The sequence below is a fragment of the Musca vetustissima genome, unplaced genomic scaffold (genome assembly GCF_032173495.1).
Source record: "Musca vetustissima isolate MV318-11 ecotype Yass unplaced genomic scaffold, APGP_CSIRO_Mvet_v1 utg25784, whole genome shotgun sequence".
Classification (NCBI taxonomy): domain Eukaryota; kingdom Metazoa; phylum Arthropoda; class Insecta; order Diptera; family Muscidae; genus Musca; species Musca vetustissima.
The window spans coordinates 1-19,648 of NW_026885801.1; the positions used below are offsets into that span (position 1 = coordinate 1).

Sequence of the window (19,648 nt, forward strand, 5' to 3'; positions counted from 1 at the left end):
TATTTGGATCTACTGAAATACCTTTCGGAGTCAATATGTGGCCCAAGTATTTGACTTCCGAGCAACAAAAACGGCATTTTGCATTATTAACACGCAACTTAAAGACTTCTAACTTTGTGAAAATTGTATCCAGATGATGTAAATGATCATGAAGTGTGGAAGAGCATATTATAATATCATCGAGATATGCTAGTACTAGTATGTCTGGAACTGATGTCTTTATGCGATCGATAAGCCGTTGAAAGGTGGCAGGTGCGTTTCGCAGACCAAAAGGCATCCTTGTGAAACGATAAAGACCGAACGGCGTAATAAAGCAGGTTTTGTCTTGATCTTCTTTTGCCATAGAAATCTGATGATAGCCACTTTGCAAATCTAAAGTGGTCATGTAGTTTGTACTCTTCGCAGCCTGGAGTAAGTCATCCATCCTTGGTAGTGGGTACCTATCTGGTTCAGTGATAGCGTTTAATTTACGGTAGTCAACACACACTCTTACGCCTCCAATTTCGCCAAACACATTAATATGTTTTACCAGTAAATTATCCAATTGTAACCTTTCCTTATCTGCAATTTCCTTCGCATCAGATTCTTTTAATATTTTAAAATCTACCATATACAATGGAGTGAAGATAGCATCACAGTAGTCTTTCTGGGAAGGAGTCGTGTTTGTGGCTGGTTTGCTAGTCAGCGTGGCTCTTTTGCTGCTTCTTGGTCTTTCCGGAGTATCTCTTTCATTTAAGGGAAGGGAGTCCTTAAAAATTGCTTGGATTGAGTGAGGAGAGTAGTCACTTCCTCCTATATCTGGTCCAAAATATTCGAAATCGGAAATATATCTACTGCTGCTTTGCATAGACCGATCTGGAGACTGCTCCACCATTTTTCGTTTCTGTGCTTGAATTCTTGCTGCATGGATTGCATTGGGACTTGCAATTTTCTTCACCACCTTTATGGATTCAATTAGGTTCAAGTGTAGAGGCAATGGTTCAGCAAAAAGGTAGTGAACTTCCGGCTCTTCTTCGAAATACCAATATTTTTGACCCATATTTAATACTATTCCTGCCTTTTCCAAAAAATCCGTACCAAGCAAGGTACGATTGTGTCGGGCATTAGGCAAAACGACAAATTGTATATCAACAGTTTTTCTTCCTATTTCCATTTTACAAGTGGTAGCCAAACATTCTTGGACTGATCTGCTTCCATCAGCAAGGCTTATGTCCATACGCAAAGAATGGAAAGTACACCCATTACAATCCATGATTTCCTTCATGTTTGCGCTAGCTACACTCATTCTAGCACCCGTGTCTATTATAACTTGTCCAAGACATCCGAAAAATTTTATATTGACTGAACCAAGTCACTACATATCCTATTGAAGTAGGCAACATTCTGATCATTTGTGCCATCCTTTTTAGATTTGCAATTTGGACAGTTTGCACGCACTACACCCGGAGCGTTGCAACCATAACATGCTATCTTAGGTTTAGACGTATTCTCACGGGCGGTCGAAATCGCATTCCTTCGTCCTTCGTCTTCAACATGTTTCTTTTTGAAGCAGTCTTCTACCTTGTGCCCTTTTCTGTGACAAAAAGCACATCTGACAGATCCAGATGTTTTAGGTTTAACACCGTCATTATTTTGTCTTTCTGCTATGACATTTTCCGCCTCTCGAGCGTCCTTTAATAAATCGTCAAAGCTTGAAACTTTGTGCCGGAACACTCTATCTCTGATGTCAATGCTCAGCATACCAAAAATGATATCGATTTGATCATTTTCACTTGGTGATTTTGTCAATTTCGCAAATAGAGCTCTTTTCTTTCTAATAAAACTGTCGGTAGCTTCGCCTCTCTGTTGCTTACCCTCCATGATCTCAGCATATATTCGCCATGCTGGTTTCGGAGGACAGAACGAGTCCCGCAGCATCTTCACGACGTCATCAAATTTCTTTGCCTTACCTTTTACTCCAGCCCACCATTCTGAAGCATCACCCAGTAGAAGCATCGGCATCCCGTTAATTGCGTTCTCATCACTCACATTTTCTACCATCTTGAAAGTGGTTATGGCCGATATAAACTCCTCCACCTTCGTTGCATCACCTTCTCCGCTGTAGCGCGCGCTGCAGTTTGCAAACGAACTTACTTTGATGTTTGCCTCTGCCACAGTTCGCATTAACTTCTCCAACATCTCTGCTGTAAGCGTTGCAGTAGCCATACTTCTTAATCTTGAACTACTTCTCCGTGAAATTTCTTCCAGGTTGTCTATATCAATGGCTTCTTCCAAATTTGCACCAAAATTCGACAATAATTTTGTCCACAGCTGTAGTCTTCTCAGATTTCGCGATTCTTCTAAAGTTGGGCGCCAAATGTAAAGGGAGGAGAGTCCGTGCCTCCAGGGACCAGCTATATAGTTGCCTTTCCAAATAATAAGACACAAAATCTCCGCTTTACTTTAAGTCTTTTATTTATAATTTTAAAATAAAAGATACAATGATTGCAACAGTCAGAACACTTGGTACATTCAATTATTTTCTTATGGGCACTACCGACACTGTGAACGTATCTAGCAATCCCCTATAAGAACTTCCTTGAATTTTATAATTTTCAGAGTACCGCACTGACAACCAGAACGTATCTAATGCTAAGTACTTCTTACCTCAACCAAGTGATCTGCAATAATGAATATATTCTTATCGAGCGCACGCCTTTTATAGGCAGAAAGCTCTACATAATTTGTACTGAGCTTTATCAATGAGTAAAAGCTGTTTCTCATCAACGTGCGCACACTCAACCAACTCATAAACAAAACAAAGAATGCCAAATAGTTTGGAATGCGCAAACCGTTGCACATATCATGAGTGTTAACTAGAATCACAAAACAACAACAAACATGAGAGTGAGTGTAGTGCCTCGTTGATGGGTAACGGCTTGTACAAGAATGTACTCATTGGATATTGATAGAAAACAAAATAAACTATGCTGTTGCTGAGCGTAACATAAAACGAATGAACAAAGTACAAGGGTTGCTTTTGTGTGTGTTGTTATTACATTAAGGTAGAACGCATTGAAATATAAATTAATGGAATAGTTAACATACATGTAGTAATAAAATATAGAAAGCTACTAATAGTAAAGAAATAATATAGTAATGTAATAGTAATGTAATAATAATATAATGTTATAATGATAATGTAAGTCCATATGCTACATAGTTAATATATAAAATATAGTTAATATATCGATCAATAGTTTATTTATATGTTGGTTATTGGAAAGACATTGCCATTCAATGTAATGCAAATTTTAAAGCATTTGCATCATTCCATAACCATCTATAGTCCTCCTAGTTTTACCCTCCACTGTTGTATGCGATAAATCAAGTACATGCAGTTTTCATAATTTTTTGGAAATTCATAAATCTTTTTCCAGTTTTGTTGTTGTTTTTGTTGTTAAGCAAATAAACAATAAAATGAAATACCCAGATTTTGTGATAATGGAATTAAATGTCAGAGGATTTGATTACTAATCAATAAAAATATTAACACAGCAAGCTGTCTAACATCAAATAATCCAAATAAAACCCGCATTCACATACATACACATCATACGCATACACTAACAAAACTAGGCCATATTTATGGGACAATCAAAATAACATCATAGACAGAGATTTTAATAAATGTCAACAACAAATAATGACAAGCAAATTACAATAATTAAAAATGAAATGTTGGAAACAAATTCAATGCATAGCCGAATAATGTTAGTTTGCAAATGCAAATAGAATTGGGATAAATATTCAATTTTGGATATGTTTATTCGATATTTTGGAGAAAATAGAATTCATTAGTTGATCGAATTACTTTTTTTATATAAAAAAGTCTGTAAAGAGAATATCTTTTCTTCATATGTTGGATACATGACACCTTCCATAAATAGTAAAGCTATCTTGAGAAGAGTTTTCCTTTCAAAATACTTCTTTTCTTGTCTTTTAAAAAAAATATTAGGTTGGGGGAAAAAGAAATCAATTAGGCCGGTCTTCAAAAATGTCGATAAAATCGGAGAAATTATCGAAGTTGAACGGCATGTTAGCAGTCGTAACATCGCCCAGGAGAAGCTCGATGTTTGGTGCCACACCAATTAAAAGAAAAAAAAACGGGATGGATCGAATTTGCATTTGCGAACCCTTGGCCAATTGGAATGGTGACTGGAGATGAGAAATGGATCACGTACGATAACCCTGTGCGAAAATGATCGTGGTAAAAGAGCGATGAAGCTATGCTATGCATTTGGTGGGACTGGAAGACGATTATTTATTGGAGTTGCTTCCATATGGCCAAACTCTAAATTCTGATCTCTACTGTCAACAGCTGGCCGTTTGAAGATAGAAATTGACCAGAAAAGACCGAATTGGACAAAAGGAGAGGTGTCGGGTTCCACCAGAACAATGCTAGGCCACACACATCTATAGTGACTAGCCAGAAACTTCGGGAGCTTGGTTGGGAAGTTTTAATGCATCCGCAATACAGTCCGGCGGATGACACCAAGCGATTATCATATTTTTCTTGCACTGCAAAATTTCTTGAATGATAAAAAATTGGTAACTAGGGAGGACTGTGAAAATCGACTTCTAGAAAATTTTGGAAATAGAGCATGATAGATTGCCTTCTAAAGATCGAAGTACCCATGTGCCCTTTTATAGATAGAAGACCTTCTAGAAAATAGTGGTCCCTAAAGATAGAATAACCCTTTGGGGTCTATACAAATAACTGTCTATTGCAGAAGAAATTTGTATACCCTTCACCACACTGTGGTACAGGGTATTATGTATTTGTTAATATGTTTGTATCAGGCAAAAGCAAACGAAATAGACACAGGGATCCTTTTGAGAATATGCATAGAATCACATTCTGAGTCAATTCATTCATGTCTGCCCGTATATATCATGCGCCTTTTGCTCAAAATAATATGTCATTTCTGTCTACAGAAGACCCTTTCTGTTTGCAAAAGACACATGTTGGCTAAATAAACTTACAGTAGGTTGTTTCACCTATGATACCCCTCCATTACAGAAGACCGCTACTGCATAGAGATAATCTCCTCCGTATATATCATGCGCCTTCTGTCCAAAAGAAGATCTAATTTCTGTCTACAGAAGACCATTCCTTCTTGCAGAATACCTATTTAGGCTAAATAAACTTACAGTCGTGCGATGGTTACTTCTAGTAAGCCTCATTCACTTATTTATAAAACGAAATACTGATTATTCTATACAAGTTTCCTTCTTTCCACAAAAGACCACAGGGCGTATTTATATCGAAATAATTTGGAAAACACATATGTGAATTTCATAACACAATGGACAGATCAGTAACAGTGTCTAAAAGAAAGAAACAATTGAAAGCAAAACTATCCACAATCGAGTGAGTGAAGAGACGGCGGTTGTTAGCCACAGATATAGTAATCAAACGGTTGCAAAACGTACAACGCCAAGTGAGGGTCCTCCCCTACCAAAATAAAACATTGTGGAACTGTCAAAAAAGAGAAAGGAAAATATTTGCGCAAAAAAGTAGACCAAGGTGGGAAAATTATTTTGATAGTAAATTAAATTAATATATTTGGACAAAATAGTGACTTTCTTATGATTATAAGATATGGAAAAATAAACTTACAGTCGTGCAAAGTTCAGATATCTATAGAATGAATGACTAATGCTTACTAAATTGGTATTATAGCGATAACAGACCAAAAGATGTGCCCTGCCTAAAAAGGCCACCATGGTCTTCTTTCCATAGAAGTTCACAACTTGTCTTCAAACTATAGAGAATGACAAGGGGTCTACTGTATATGGGAGAACTAAAAAGTGTCTCATATAACTAGAAGATAACTAAAAATACGTATTGTTTGATTGAAAACCACAAATATAAAATAATATCCATCATACTTCTTCTCATACTAATTAAATACCAACAAAATATTGTATGGGTTTTTTAGTGATTTATTTTGACTTGTGTACGTATTACACACATACACATATTCATCATTCTCCTTTGCCATCGATGAAGAAGAGAATAATTTCTCAATCCCCGTTTACACCAGGACAACAATTGAATTTAAGCCATCACTCATATGCGGATTTATGGTTTCAACTACACGGAAAATTGGCTTTCTGATCCAATATTTATTCAATGGCACCGCTGCATATTTTGTCTTATTCATCTTCTTCTTCTGTGGCTGCCGATGCATTCTTTGTGTGTCCTGGCCTTGGTCGACGTTACCGTTGTCGTCACCATACGTCAAATAGGTTAAATGGCATAAAGTTGCGGCCGTTGTGGCTAGATAGCATAGATCAACTGACAGGTATTTCATTGAAACCACCAACACCACTGCCACTGGATGCAAGGACATGACGCACAATTCTTACTCGGCCGCAAAGAAGAACAAACAAAAATAAATGTTCGCACACACACACACACACCGAAAGAGAATCATCAGCGCCCAGAGGAAGAATGGAAGAGGAAGAAAAACTAAACTAAGATGGAAGGAATTCAATGAAAACCTATGAAAATCTATTTGAGTGGTGGCCAAGAGTAGTGGTGGTGCTCGTGTGTATGTGTGTGTGCTTGAAGATGTCTGTCAAAATATTTCAAGGATCATTATTGGCACGTTTGGTATTTGTCAAGTGGAATGGAGATGGATTGAAGAGTTTTGTGGATTTTCATGTCGCCATGTGCCAACAAAGTGAGTTGTGTCTTGGTTTTGTGTTTTCTCATTTTTTTTGTAATCTCTGATGTAGAAGTGATGAAAATGAAAATAACAGAAAATGGAATTAAATGAATTCCAGGTTGACTGTATTCACACAAAAAGTTAATTTTACAGAAATATGTAGCGATACCAACCTTGACATTGGAATTTCATTGAATAAATACGGAAAATATGCCGAAACGTCAAATAAACTTTGACACCTTAAATGTTTTTAGACAAATTGGAGGAGGGTACGAAGGGTGAAGAAGAGGAAGAAAAGGTTGAATCATGTTTGGTATAAAATTCTGAAATTTACCTGACAAAAATGGTACTTTGTAGACAGAAATGAAAGACTCATTTATAGGTAAATGGTGTCTTCTGTAGATGGAAGGATATTTTATAGATATATATGCACCGGAGGCACAATTTATCTACGAATGACTCTTCCTTTCTGGAGAAGACCAATTCTTTCAACACTAGTTTGATATATTGTATTTGTATTTATATCGAAATAATTTGGAAAATACATATGCGAATTTTATAACACAATGCAAAGTTCAGTAACAGTGTCAAAAATAAAGAAACAATGGAAAGAAAAAAATAACCACAATGGAGTGAGTGGAGAGACGGCAGTTGTTAGCCACAGAAATAGTAGTCAAACGGTTGCAAAACTAAGAACCGCCAAGTGAGGGCGGGAGACGGAGGATGATACCAAAACTAAACTAAAAAGTTGAGAAATAGGGTCGATAGAAGGAGTTGGTTTCGAAAGCATACGAAAAGTACTAAACTGTACTTAATTTGATAAAATTTGAATAGAGCTGGAATTTTGAAATATTGAGTTAAGATTACACCTGGGGAATAGGATTGGGGTATGTTGGACATTTTTGAAATTTCTACTAAATTTGGTGCAATTTATATTTAGGTGAACCGATAGATTTGGATCACTGAAATCTAGAATGATTATTGTTGGAGTGTAGGATTTGGGGTATGGATGTATTCTTAGAAATTTGTGAATTCGTACTTACGTGTACTAAATTTGAAACAATTTGAATTCTGGGACAACTGATAGAATTACAATCCTGAAATTTGGAGTTTCCTGTTTGGAGATTCCTCTTGGGGTCTAGGATTAGTACGTAGTTTTGCAATCTTGTAGTTATGTATACGAAATGTATTTTGTACAATTTTGATTTGGGTGAACCGATAGGGCTGGAATACTAAATATTTGGAATTAATATTACTGTTGGAGTTTAGAAAGGAGGTCTGAAATAGGTTTGGAAACTTCTACTTATCTATATAAAAAGAAGACGTCTTGTGACCTTCTTTAAATATTAGGTTGGGGAAAAAGAAATCGATTATGATACAATCGGAGAAATTATAGAAGTTGACCGGCATGTAAGCAGTAGTAACATTGCGCAGGAGCTAAACATCGACCATAAAACTGCTTTTATACATGGATTAAAAAAAGAAGCTCGATGTTTGGGTGCCACCTGAATTAACAGAAAACCAGTAAGGAAAGTAGTAAAGTCGGACTGGGCCGACTATATGATACCCTTCACCACTTTGGGTATATTTTACATATGTATCCTAACAGACGACGCGTTTTGTTATAAATCAATATCTGAACCGATTTCAGGGAAACTTGCCAGAGACTAATTTATATAACATCAGTACGTTGTGTCAATCGGTCTAGCTATGGATCTTTTCACGAAGCTTAGCAACATCATTCTAGGCTTAATTCAGTACCCTATACCAAAATTCGTGCAAATCGAAAGATATATAGGGTCTTTGGTGCGCCAATTACATTAAATCGGATGAAAATACATATATGAGCTATATCTAAACCTGAACCGATTTTCACGAAACTTGACAGACATCATTATCGATCTTATTCATAACTCTGTGCCAAATTTCGTGCACATCAAAAGATTTTCAGGGACTTTAGTGGACTATTTACCTAAAATCGGGCGAAGCTATATATGGGAGCTATATCTAAATCTGAACCGATTTTCACGAAACTTTGCACACATCATTCTATACTTAATTTAGTATGCTGTGTTAAATTTCTATATATATACGTTGTGCCAAATTTCGTTCAAATCGAAAGATATATAGGGACTTTGATGCACCATTAACCTTAAATCGGACGAAGATATATATGGGAGCTATATCTAAATCTGAACCGATTTTCTCAACACTTTTCACGCATCATTCTAGACTTAATTCAGTACACTATGTTAAAATTCTTGCAAATCAAAAGATTTCCAGGGACTTTAGTGGACTATTTACCTAAAATCGGGCGAAGCTATATATGGGAGCTATATCTAAATGTGAACCGATTTTCACGAAACTTTGCACATATCATTCTAGACTTAAGTTAGTACGTAGTACGTTGTTTCATCCGATTCGAATCATAAATGCGACCTGTACTTTGTTTACAATTTAACATGGACAGACAGACGGACGGACAGACAGACGGACGGACGGACAGACAGACGGACGGACGGATATGCATAAATCGACTTAGAAAGTGATTCTATGCATATTCTCAAATGGAACCATGGGTCTATCTCGTTTCCTTTTGTCTGTTACAAACATATGCACACATACATAATACCCTGTACCACAGTGTGGTGAAGGGTATAAAAATAGCTTTCGCCAAACAGAATGAGATGTGCCCATTTCATAAATGGATGGTATCTGGAGATGAGAAATGGATCACATGCGATAACTCAACAGGAGAGGTGTCGTGTTCCACTAGGACACACACATCTACAGTCACTCACAGCCAGAAACTTCGGGAGCTTGGTTGGGAAGTTTTAAAGCATCCGCCATTATATGACAAACGATTATGATCTTTTCCTTGCATTGCAAAATTTATTTAATGCTAAAATATCCCATAATATGATTCTGCAAAAGACTGCATATTGTCTTCTATAAACAATTTATCAATTGTGCCTTTTTTGACAGAATATTCCTTGTATATTCTGTATATAAAAGACAGCCTTAGAAAGGCTGGGGTACTCTATATACAGAAGATGCCCTGCGGTCCATTGTGTGTCTAAAGTAGACCACAGGGAGGTATTTTATATATTGAAATCTTGTATGAACTTCGTTTGGCAGGATACCTCGTGCTCTATAGAATGAAGACTCCTGAGGTTTTATATAGAAATAAAAAATCTTGTGGCATTCTATAGGTAAAATATAATTTATAGATTTAAACATCATGTGGACTTCAGTAGATTCCCTATAGATCTCTGGGTCCTCATAATATCGATTTATTTTTTAAATACGTACAAATAATTGCAACCAACTATAAAATATCTTCAAGCATACCTGCCTGCATATCCCATGTGCACAGGTGTTTGACGACAAAATTGAAATATCAATTCTTTAGCATTTGCTTGTCTTCCTTTCTTATTTTTCAATATGAAATTTATGAGAGTTTTGATTTACTTTTTTTCAGATTCAAATTCCATTGTCGGAACTAAATTGAGGATATGAGAAAATCTTTAAAACAGTTTTGAAAAAATATTTACCTTGTGAGTGTGTGTGTGTGAGTTATTATTTTGGTGCGTGAAATATACACACTGAGATCAAGAGTAGCTGTAATGCTCTTTTTACAAGACAATGTTGTGCGGTTGAAGGCTTGCAAAATTGCTATTCCTCGATGGTAAGTAAGTGAAAACATATTACACATTTCTTTGTTATTTTCTTTTGCGTTTTTTTGTTGTTTGTATTTGTGATTTCCATTTCATGTTGGAGTATGCAAAAGACAAAGGCAGTGTTGTGCGAACGAGGATCGTTAAATAAAAATTGAGAATTAAGAAAATTGTGGTTATTAAGTTCAGAAAAAAAATCAAGGTAGTCCAATTTTGTTCGATGAAGGGTACAAGCTGTAGTGCTTATATGTCTAAGTGTAGTCATATCCACATTTGACCCATAAGTTGAAACATAATAGTTACTAGATACCGCCTTTTTAGTACCTGCTACAATTACCCACATAGAAGTTCACATCTCTCCGATTATAGATTTTAAGTTTGCATCATTCATATGTCCCTTTCGATATTTCCAGCTATGTGAGTTTCTACGATGGCCCTGAAGCATTACAAATGACCAACGATCCCTTTCACTACCCTCATACACATACATATTCCGTTTTATTTTTTTCTGGTCGTTTTACAATCTAACTTCATCTGGGCCATACCACAACCCGGACACAAATCAAATTTTAAGCTGTTACACATTTCTCTAGCTTTCCTTTTGTAAATATTTGTGTTGGTGTGTGAGTTTCGTTTTTTGTTTTTCTTGCCGAATATCGCAACTTTGTCTCGTTAGACGAGGATTAGTTTTGTGGTAACGATTCCGTTTTTTTTTTCGAACGGTCCCTTCTTGCATGTATTTTCGGCTAAGCCATACCTTTTTTCATGCCATGGCATCCGTGGAATTTAATTCTAGGTAATCTTCACCAGAAAAAAAGAGAAGAGAAGAAAATACACCCACACCACAACACATATCAACACAAAAACCAAAAAAAGTATATTTGGCATTTGATCTTTTTTTCTTTGGCACCGTGAATAAGTTTTAAAGCTGCTGGCCTAGTTGAATGCTGGTGCTGGGGAGAACAACAAAGCAAAAAACCAGGGGTCAATTGAAGGTAGTAGAAGTTTTATTTTTATCGATAGAAACCAAAAAATCATCTACATTCCTAGAAATTCATTTCATTCATATACTTCGTATTAGAAAGGATTAAAATTTTTGGGTTGTTGTTGTTGTCGTTGCTGGTGTTTTTTTTCAGGATTTTTTTAAATCTGCTACCCCACAAAAAAAGAAAAAAAACTTTACCATAAATTGTGGCCAACTGTAGTTGTCGTTATCGTTGTTGTGGTAGCGACTTCTTTTTAGGGAATTATTTTATTGAATCTCTATTGAGAGAGTAGTAGGAAAATAACTGGAAAAAGTGGTAAGTCAACAAAGGATATCGCAGGGATTATTGTCTCAGTGATATAAGTGGTTTGCACACACACATTTTATTTTTGTGAAAAATGAAAATGGAGCATTTGGTTTGGGATTTGGGGTGGAGGGGGTGTAAAAAGGGACAATGGTTGACAGATTAAGTTTTAATATTCAAATATGTAACAAATGGTCAAAGATCAAAAGTGTTTCGTAAAACGAGCGTATAAGCTTTGCCATAACTTATTTACTGCGATTAAAAAAAAAACAACAACAACTTGTCAAATTGTATAACATTCCAAGTGTATGGTGTGGGTTGAAACGGGGGGAGTCCTTTTAATAAACGAGGGATGATATTGTCCACAAATAATTAGATATTCGGATTATTGGAACAAACCCTAGTAATCATGGAATACAGAAGAAGGGGTGATCAACAAATACCAAATAACTGGGAGCTGCGACGTAGCCAGAGGGCCCTTGGGCCCCCAGAAATTTATTTTTTTTCACAGTACATTTATGTTTGCAGCAGAGATTTTTTGCATTTTGTACTAGTGTACTAAGTTTCGTTGAAATCTGTTCAGATTTAGATATAGCTCCCACATATATATTTTCTTTCGATGTTAGGTAAATTGTATAAACGGGTGTCTGATTGAGATTAAATGTTGATGCTTGCGGCCTACTGAATAGCGTGTATCAGGTTTGCTCTAAATAGATTTAGATAAATTTGTCCCATTGTACGCAAACGACTCTAAACTTGCCGAAAGAAATGAAATTTATCATAGGCTCCAGAAAGGCATAAAAATCGCATATTCAAGTTTAATTTCATGTCAATGTTCTTTCGAAAAGGCAGAGTATAAGTGGTGAAGGGTATAATATAGTTGGCCCAGTCCGACTTCACTACTTCCCTTACTGGTTTCGGTATATTGAAGGTACTATCATAACATAAGTTTTCTCCTAGGAGCCTCATGGTCAAGGGTATAAAAACGATATTAGGTGCGGAACGGCCCATTTCAATATCGTTTTAAATTGTTTATAATTCAGATAGGAAATCCTTTGCCAGGTGTGCATTGCAATATTAGCCATTTTTTAATATAATCTCTCTCAGTCTTCGCAATGTATGCAGATTTTCCATACTATATAAATGTTACTGTGTTTTGATCTTTTTGATACAACCTATTCTATATCCGCCATGTTTGTTGTTTATACTCTTGTAAAGGTCCTTTTAAAATTCCCAGGGGTATTGTTTTCCTAAAGATTATTTTTGGAACGTGAAAACACTTATTATTGGATTCTAATCACTGCTTAAAAAGACAGCATCCGATCCCTCATTTTATAATAGAACACTTATCTTCTTTACTTGTTCTAACGACAAGGAATACTCTTGATTGTAACACCATTACATATTGGTCATTATGCAGAATTTCATAATTATCTGTACTCTCTAGACAATATGCATGCATACATTTCCGCTAATATCCATATAATGCACACACACACCCAATAATTCCCCAACATCCATTAACAACAAAGTGAAGTGATGTTCCTGGTATCCTGCACTCAATTATTTTCTGCTGATGATGGTGACGACGACGATGATATGCCTTCGTGCCATTTGCATGCACTTCTACTCCACGAGTTGATCTTAAGAACTATGGCCATGATTCTATTGACTATCTGACCGCTTGCCATCCTGACAATTGTTCAAATCCTCTGAGTCGACTACTCTCTCTCTCCCTCTCTGTCTGTCCTCCGCTTTGTAAAATTTCCAACAATAAAACCCACTTACCATTCGTAATGCGGACAAGTCATTAAGGGAATTACCAAATGTTGACACCAAGGACATCAAAATAAATCTAAGCAATTGTCCTAAACGATCCGAAAGACCACAACAAATATGCCAATAATTAGCACAATTAACCATGTTATGGATGAGTCGAAAACTGGAACTCCATGCATGGCAGGGATTGGAGTCGGCTGTGAGTGGACGGACAATGGCGAAAGAAAGTTTAGATGGCTGTGACGAAGCGGAGACACGCACACGCATTCAAGATAATGAGAGGAGGAGCTACATTGTACCGTACACTAATGTACATTAGGTTTTGGACTTGTCCCAAAAATAACAAGAGACTAAAGGATGGATGTGTGTGTAGGTATGCACCAGAGAAAACCTTAATAGTATTATGGGGACTTGCCATGGATCCAGTCTATTTAGTGTAATAAAGGTAAATGTACAGCCTTTGGTTGGGGTTACGGGAAGGTTGGCTTTTAAAACGAGTGTTTATTAGTCCATGGGTAAATATATGTGGTCCAACATTAAGGAGGCATTGATGTCTTCTAAGGTGGTCAGTGAAAAATTCCTTTGTACGATAGACTTCCCTCTGGCCTATAAAGAAGCCGTTCGGGTATTCTATTGCGAATGGCCTTATGGCCTTCAATGGGAAGTTCCTATGGTTTCACATAGAGAAAATCTGATGTCATTCTATGGAGAATATCTCATAGTCTTTATGAGGCGGGTCTCCTGATTTTTTATAGGTAAGGCCTTTTGGTTTTCTATGGAGAAGGCATTCTGGTCTTATTCGGAGAATACTTTCGGGTTTCCTGTAGAGGATTTCTAAGGATTACATTTTCTGATACCTTATAAAAACCTTTTCCTAATCATATATGGATTATAGAAGCGAAGACCAAGTATTCTGCAATGGAGAAGACGAAGAAGGTCGTCTATGAAAAAGACCTCCTGTGTGAAAAACATCTTCGGTTCTTCTATGAAGTAAACTTTCGGTTCATCTTTGAATAAGATATTTAGCTCTCCTTGGAAGAGGGGCTTCGGCTCTTATATGAAAAAGATCTTCGCTCTTCTGTGAAGAACATCTTCGTTTCTTCTATGAAGAAAAATTACGGCTCTTCTATGAAGTAGACCTTCAAGTCTTTTCTTCAATGATTTACTTCTGGTAATTGGTGGACAAAATTTTCTCCCGATCACATATGGATTATTGAAGATCTCCGGCTCTTCTATAAAGAAGTCATTCCATATTAGGTGAAGAAGTTCTTCTCTCAGGTACTTCACCTTTAAGATTTCGTTGAAGAAGCTGATTTTTTAAAACCTTCTTGCAATAACAATAATATTTCTGGTGCCAATGGCTGAACTATAGACTGTCCTGGTTACCGAAGAGGACCTGCAAGATACAGGGAATTATGCTGTTCACAATAAATGTTTCGGACACACGCAGTTACGCACAAATACAAATATTCCCGGTAAATCTCAACGTTCAATTTCATTCTCAATTGAGCACATAAAATGCACACAGTGCACAATTCTCAATTTTCTCAAAAGTGTGCATACAACCGCTGGAACATACACACATTCGCACATCAACACACACACACACACAAACACACTCAGCAGGAATATGCATACATATTTCTTACCATGTTGTTGACAAGTGTGTGTAACACATGTTTGAAAATTTGTATGTTTGCAATGATGTGTGGTTGTTGTTGGTCGCCAATTGAATGGACGTGAGAGTTCGTGTATGTGTTTGTGTAGTTATAAGAATAACGATAGGAAAAGTATGCAAGATTAAGCATTACACGTAAACTAAGTCATCCAGTTACAAACTTTCAGGTGTGTTCGACTGACACACGCACATACACACACACACTCGTGTACACAGTAATGTACTATAGAGTCATGTTGCCGGTTCACAATGTATCTCGAAAGATTTATGCGGGACTAACTGCAAAAGGGGGGAAGTTGATATGAAGACCACTAATGATAAAGGTATGCATGGAGCTGTTGTAGGTATCTTCAACATCGACACACACACACCGACTCAGACACACATCCACATAACATAAAAGGCAAATTTCCTGAAGTTATGTGACAAAGGACATTATATTTCTAAACGCATCTACACACAATGCAATATATGATAACTCACACGCACACATCCATACATACCTCGACTAACGGCTGCCACACAATCAGTATCGTTTTCCGTTGCGATTTGATGCAATATAACATTGTTGGTCACTGTTGGTCGTTTCCGCATCCCATTAAATTGGAAATGTGTGTTGCAGCAGACAGTGTTGCACATACGTATGCATGTGATTGTGCGTGTGTTTGTTACTGTAATGTAATGTTCACAGCAATATCTTATTGTGTTGGTCATAAGTATTCCCTAATGGTGGATTTTGTAAATTAGCGTTAAAAGCTCACACAGGGCGCAGCATGTTTCTGTTGGTAATTTTGTTAGAAAAAAAATATTGAAATAATTTATTGACACATTTTTGATATTCCAATAAATACACAGTTGGACTAATGATGGGTATGGGTAAATAGAAAGTAAAGGGGTTATGTAAATATTTCCGATGCTCATGGAAATAGTAAAAAGGATTCACAAAATTGGAAAATAAGATAGAGATACGTGGATTAAGATGGAATATGGATAGGGATTCTCAAATTTTATTATGTGTTAATTGATTAAAAACTTTCTACATAGCCAATTTTACACGCCAACAATGATCCTAACTTCAATTTTCAAGATTCAAAATCCAATTTGGTACGATGTACATATTAGTACAAATTTCCAAACCTTCTTAAATTTAGTTCACATTAGTAGGATTTTCCAAAACTTCCTACATAGCCCAATCCTACACCCCAACAGTGATCCTAAAGCCAAATTTCAAGATTGGTTTACCCAAATTTGGTACCATATAGTGCACATTAGTACGATTTTTTTAAACTTCCTACATACCCCAATCCTATTCTCCAGCAAAGATCCTAATTCCAAATTTCAGGATCCCAGCTCTATGGGTTCACTCAAAATCCAAATTGTACCAAATATAGTACCATTAAGTACTTATCGTATACATAATTAAAAATTACCTACATATCGATATGCTAGATTCCGACGGTAATCGTAATTTCAGGATTCCAGTTCCATCCGTTTCATCAAATAAAATTGTAACAAATTTCGTACTGTTTAGTACTTTTCGTATGCATTAGAAAACGCTTTCGAAACCACATTCTTTTATCGACCCTACTTCTCAACTTTAATTCGCATTCAACATTTCAAGTTTTTTGCTCAATTCATTCACACGCTACGAAATTGTACCAAATTTAGTACATTTTAGTACTTTGATACTTATAGTTGGAATTTCTAAGAAAACTCTTTGCTACATCTATTCTACAATCCATCAGTGATCGTCATTTCAAATTTAAGAGTTCTAGTTCTACCGGTTCGCCAAATACAAATTGTACAACATTTAGTACTTATCTGACACCTTTGGACCAAGGGTGTCCCTCACCTAAAATTTCAAGAATCTAGTTTCAGCCATTTTGTCTGGGCGTTGATGAATCGTTAAGTCAGTTGGTCAATCCCTTTACTCTTTTATTGGTATAAATTGACCCGGTGTGGGGGATATACCGGAAGTATGGAGCTGACGGGTACCACCTTCGTACTTGATCTAGAATTTGTAAAGATAATAGGTAATGCAAAGTTTGATTCAAATCGGACATTCCATTCGCCTCATATTGGATTTGTAAATATTGGAAAGTTTGACCCTTTTTGGGAGAGGTACCAGAAGGAGTGGACCATTTAGTCCCATATTCGGATTTGATCTAGGCTAGTAAAAATATAAGCTTTTGCAATGTTTGGTTGGTCATTCAATTCGCCTGATTTTGGATATTTTAGGATTTTAGTATTTACAACATCCGCATGGGTCCACTTTTTATATGTCCCCTATATTCTAATTAAAATACGGTCCGTCGTGTGGTTGGAAACTCAATTGCAAATAAATGTCAATAAAATAATGGTGGATCTCCAGCAAATTTCAATATATCATTGGAAACATTGTTCGAATGTACTCAATATTCCTTTTTGGCAAATAGTACCAATATAGGTCAATTAATAGGATAGGATTAACATTTTTCAATCTGATTCTGAAATTAATATTATATACAATTACTGTTGACACTTTAGTGTAGAATTGTTAAAAAAAGAACACCCATCCGTTTGAATAATTTTAAGTTTAAACAAAGTTCATCTTTATTTCAATTTACCAGTTGTGTACATTCAACAGTCAGTCTACTCGCATTCACAGTGACCAGAGTTCTAAGGCCAACGTGCAGAGACAATCTATCATTTGGTACACCATTTCTCCACACAAAACCATTCATTTACTTTGAAACAAAAATCTCAGTCACACTGTCAACTCCCCGTACAGGGAGATGGAACTTTGGCACGTCCAACATAATGAAGATTTCAACTGAACTGCTAAATCTATTATAATGTCAAATTGACAAAACCAATTTGTGCGTCTGTCTGGCTGTAAGTGAGTGTCTTCGTCCGTCCAGTTGTTACTTAAAAATAAATCCATTGTTGCAGTTATCATCGTTACAAGCCAGTAGCAGTGAATTATTACCACATAGAGAATGCAGAATGCAGGATGGCAGGCTGACCCTTCATGATATAAATACTTGTGCACTGAAGGAGTTGTATTTTGTTGTTTTTGATTTGGCTATGGGAAATATAATATCAGCAGGAACAAGGGTAACATATCCGTTCTGTCCACAATGCTTACACATGCACGTATGTGTGTGCAAACAGAGATACCCATGGCAGACCGGCCAAGTAAAGAATTACTTGTATTTGCCACATCACACACACACACCAACAACACGCCCCAAAAAAAGTCATCCATGTGTAAGGACGAATGGATTCCAATGATTCACACGCATCCATTGTTGACCATAATTTATCATAGAAACTTCAACGGGCCGCAAGTTTCAATAAATCTGTTGAATTTCAAGTAACGTCTGTTAACTCTTTGCTGTTCTGTTCGGTTTTTTGACATTTGTTGTGAGGGTGATCCATTTTTTGTCTTTGGTCACATAGATGAGAGGTTTATATGAAATATTTTAAATAACAAATATATAAAAAAAGATTCGGTGAATGAATCTGATAGGTTCAGTTCAAATATTAAATTACACATCTGTCAATCTTTTTAGAAACATATGTTATCATTCTTCGTTTTATTTATGCAAATCTATGTTTTTGGTTGACTGACTAACGCCCAGACGAAGACTTTGAAGGAAATATTATACCTACCACGGAATATTGTACAAAAATCACACACAAATCTGAGATGGCCACTCGGAATATGAAAAATAATCTTAATTAAAAATAACTTATTTTTGCCGAATATTTTGGGGATTTCAAACAGAACAACATTTTGGGAAAGCCCCCATATATTAGATTGGGGGAAATGAAATCCATTTTTTATATGAGCTATAGAACTTTATTTGACGGAATGTCCTATTTTAGCCAAATTTGTATCGTTTTTGTGTATGATTTGTTGACATTTTAAAGGCATTTCTCGATAATTTCGCCGATTGTATCGACATTTTGGACGACCGGCCTACCTGTGCGAGGTGCATCTTTTGTATGTTCTTTGGTTTTTTAGGTCATCATTGTGTAGTAAAATCTTTCAGGGAGTTTCGACATGTTAATTTCGAATTTTGAATTATCATGGACTTAAGTCCAGGCTGAACCTCATATGATGGTGCCTCTCATTATTTGGAATTTTTAACCGAATTCGCTATCGTTTGATATTTTAGGGTTTCCAAAAATGTACAGTATCAAATCCCGCATATAAAAGATCCTAACTAATGGTGATTTGATATATAGGCCTTTGTTTTTAAACATAGCCCTATTAAAAAGTCCCCACCTTGCCATTTAACATAATACCCATATATCCTGATGCACGGATTTTAGAGACCCTCCTCCTATATTAAATTTGTTATTGCATATGCAACACCTTGAAATATTCGTCGGAAACCTCATAAGGTAGATCAGAATAAAATTATACGTCAATATAATTTGTTTGTTGAAATTGCGATAGTGCTCACATTAGGGGAGACTGGGGCACCTTCGGCAAACGCGTTTTCGATATGAAGCTATCTC

At 36.3% G+C, this 19,648-nt stretch overlaps 1 protein-coding gene across 1 annotated transcript; it reads right to left on the reverse strand.

The window, feature by feature from the left end:
* Window positions 1-1,332: 1,332 nt before the first annotated feature.
* Window positions 1,333-2,205, reverse strand: LOC133333045 (activity-regulated cytoskeleton associated protein 2-like). The gene has a single exon (XM_061541380.1). It carries the CDS (start codon window positions 2,203-2,205, stop codon window positions 1,333-1,335), a length of 873 nt encoding a protein of 290 aa, XP_061397364.1.
* Window positions 2,206-19,648: the final 17,443 nt, after the last annotated feature.

Excerpts from the sequence above, each read along its gene's own strand:
- LOC133333045 (XM_061541380.1), bottom strand. The coding sequence starts at position 2,205 with ATGGCTACTGCAACGCTTACAGCAGAGATGTTGGAGAAGTTAATGCGA.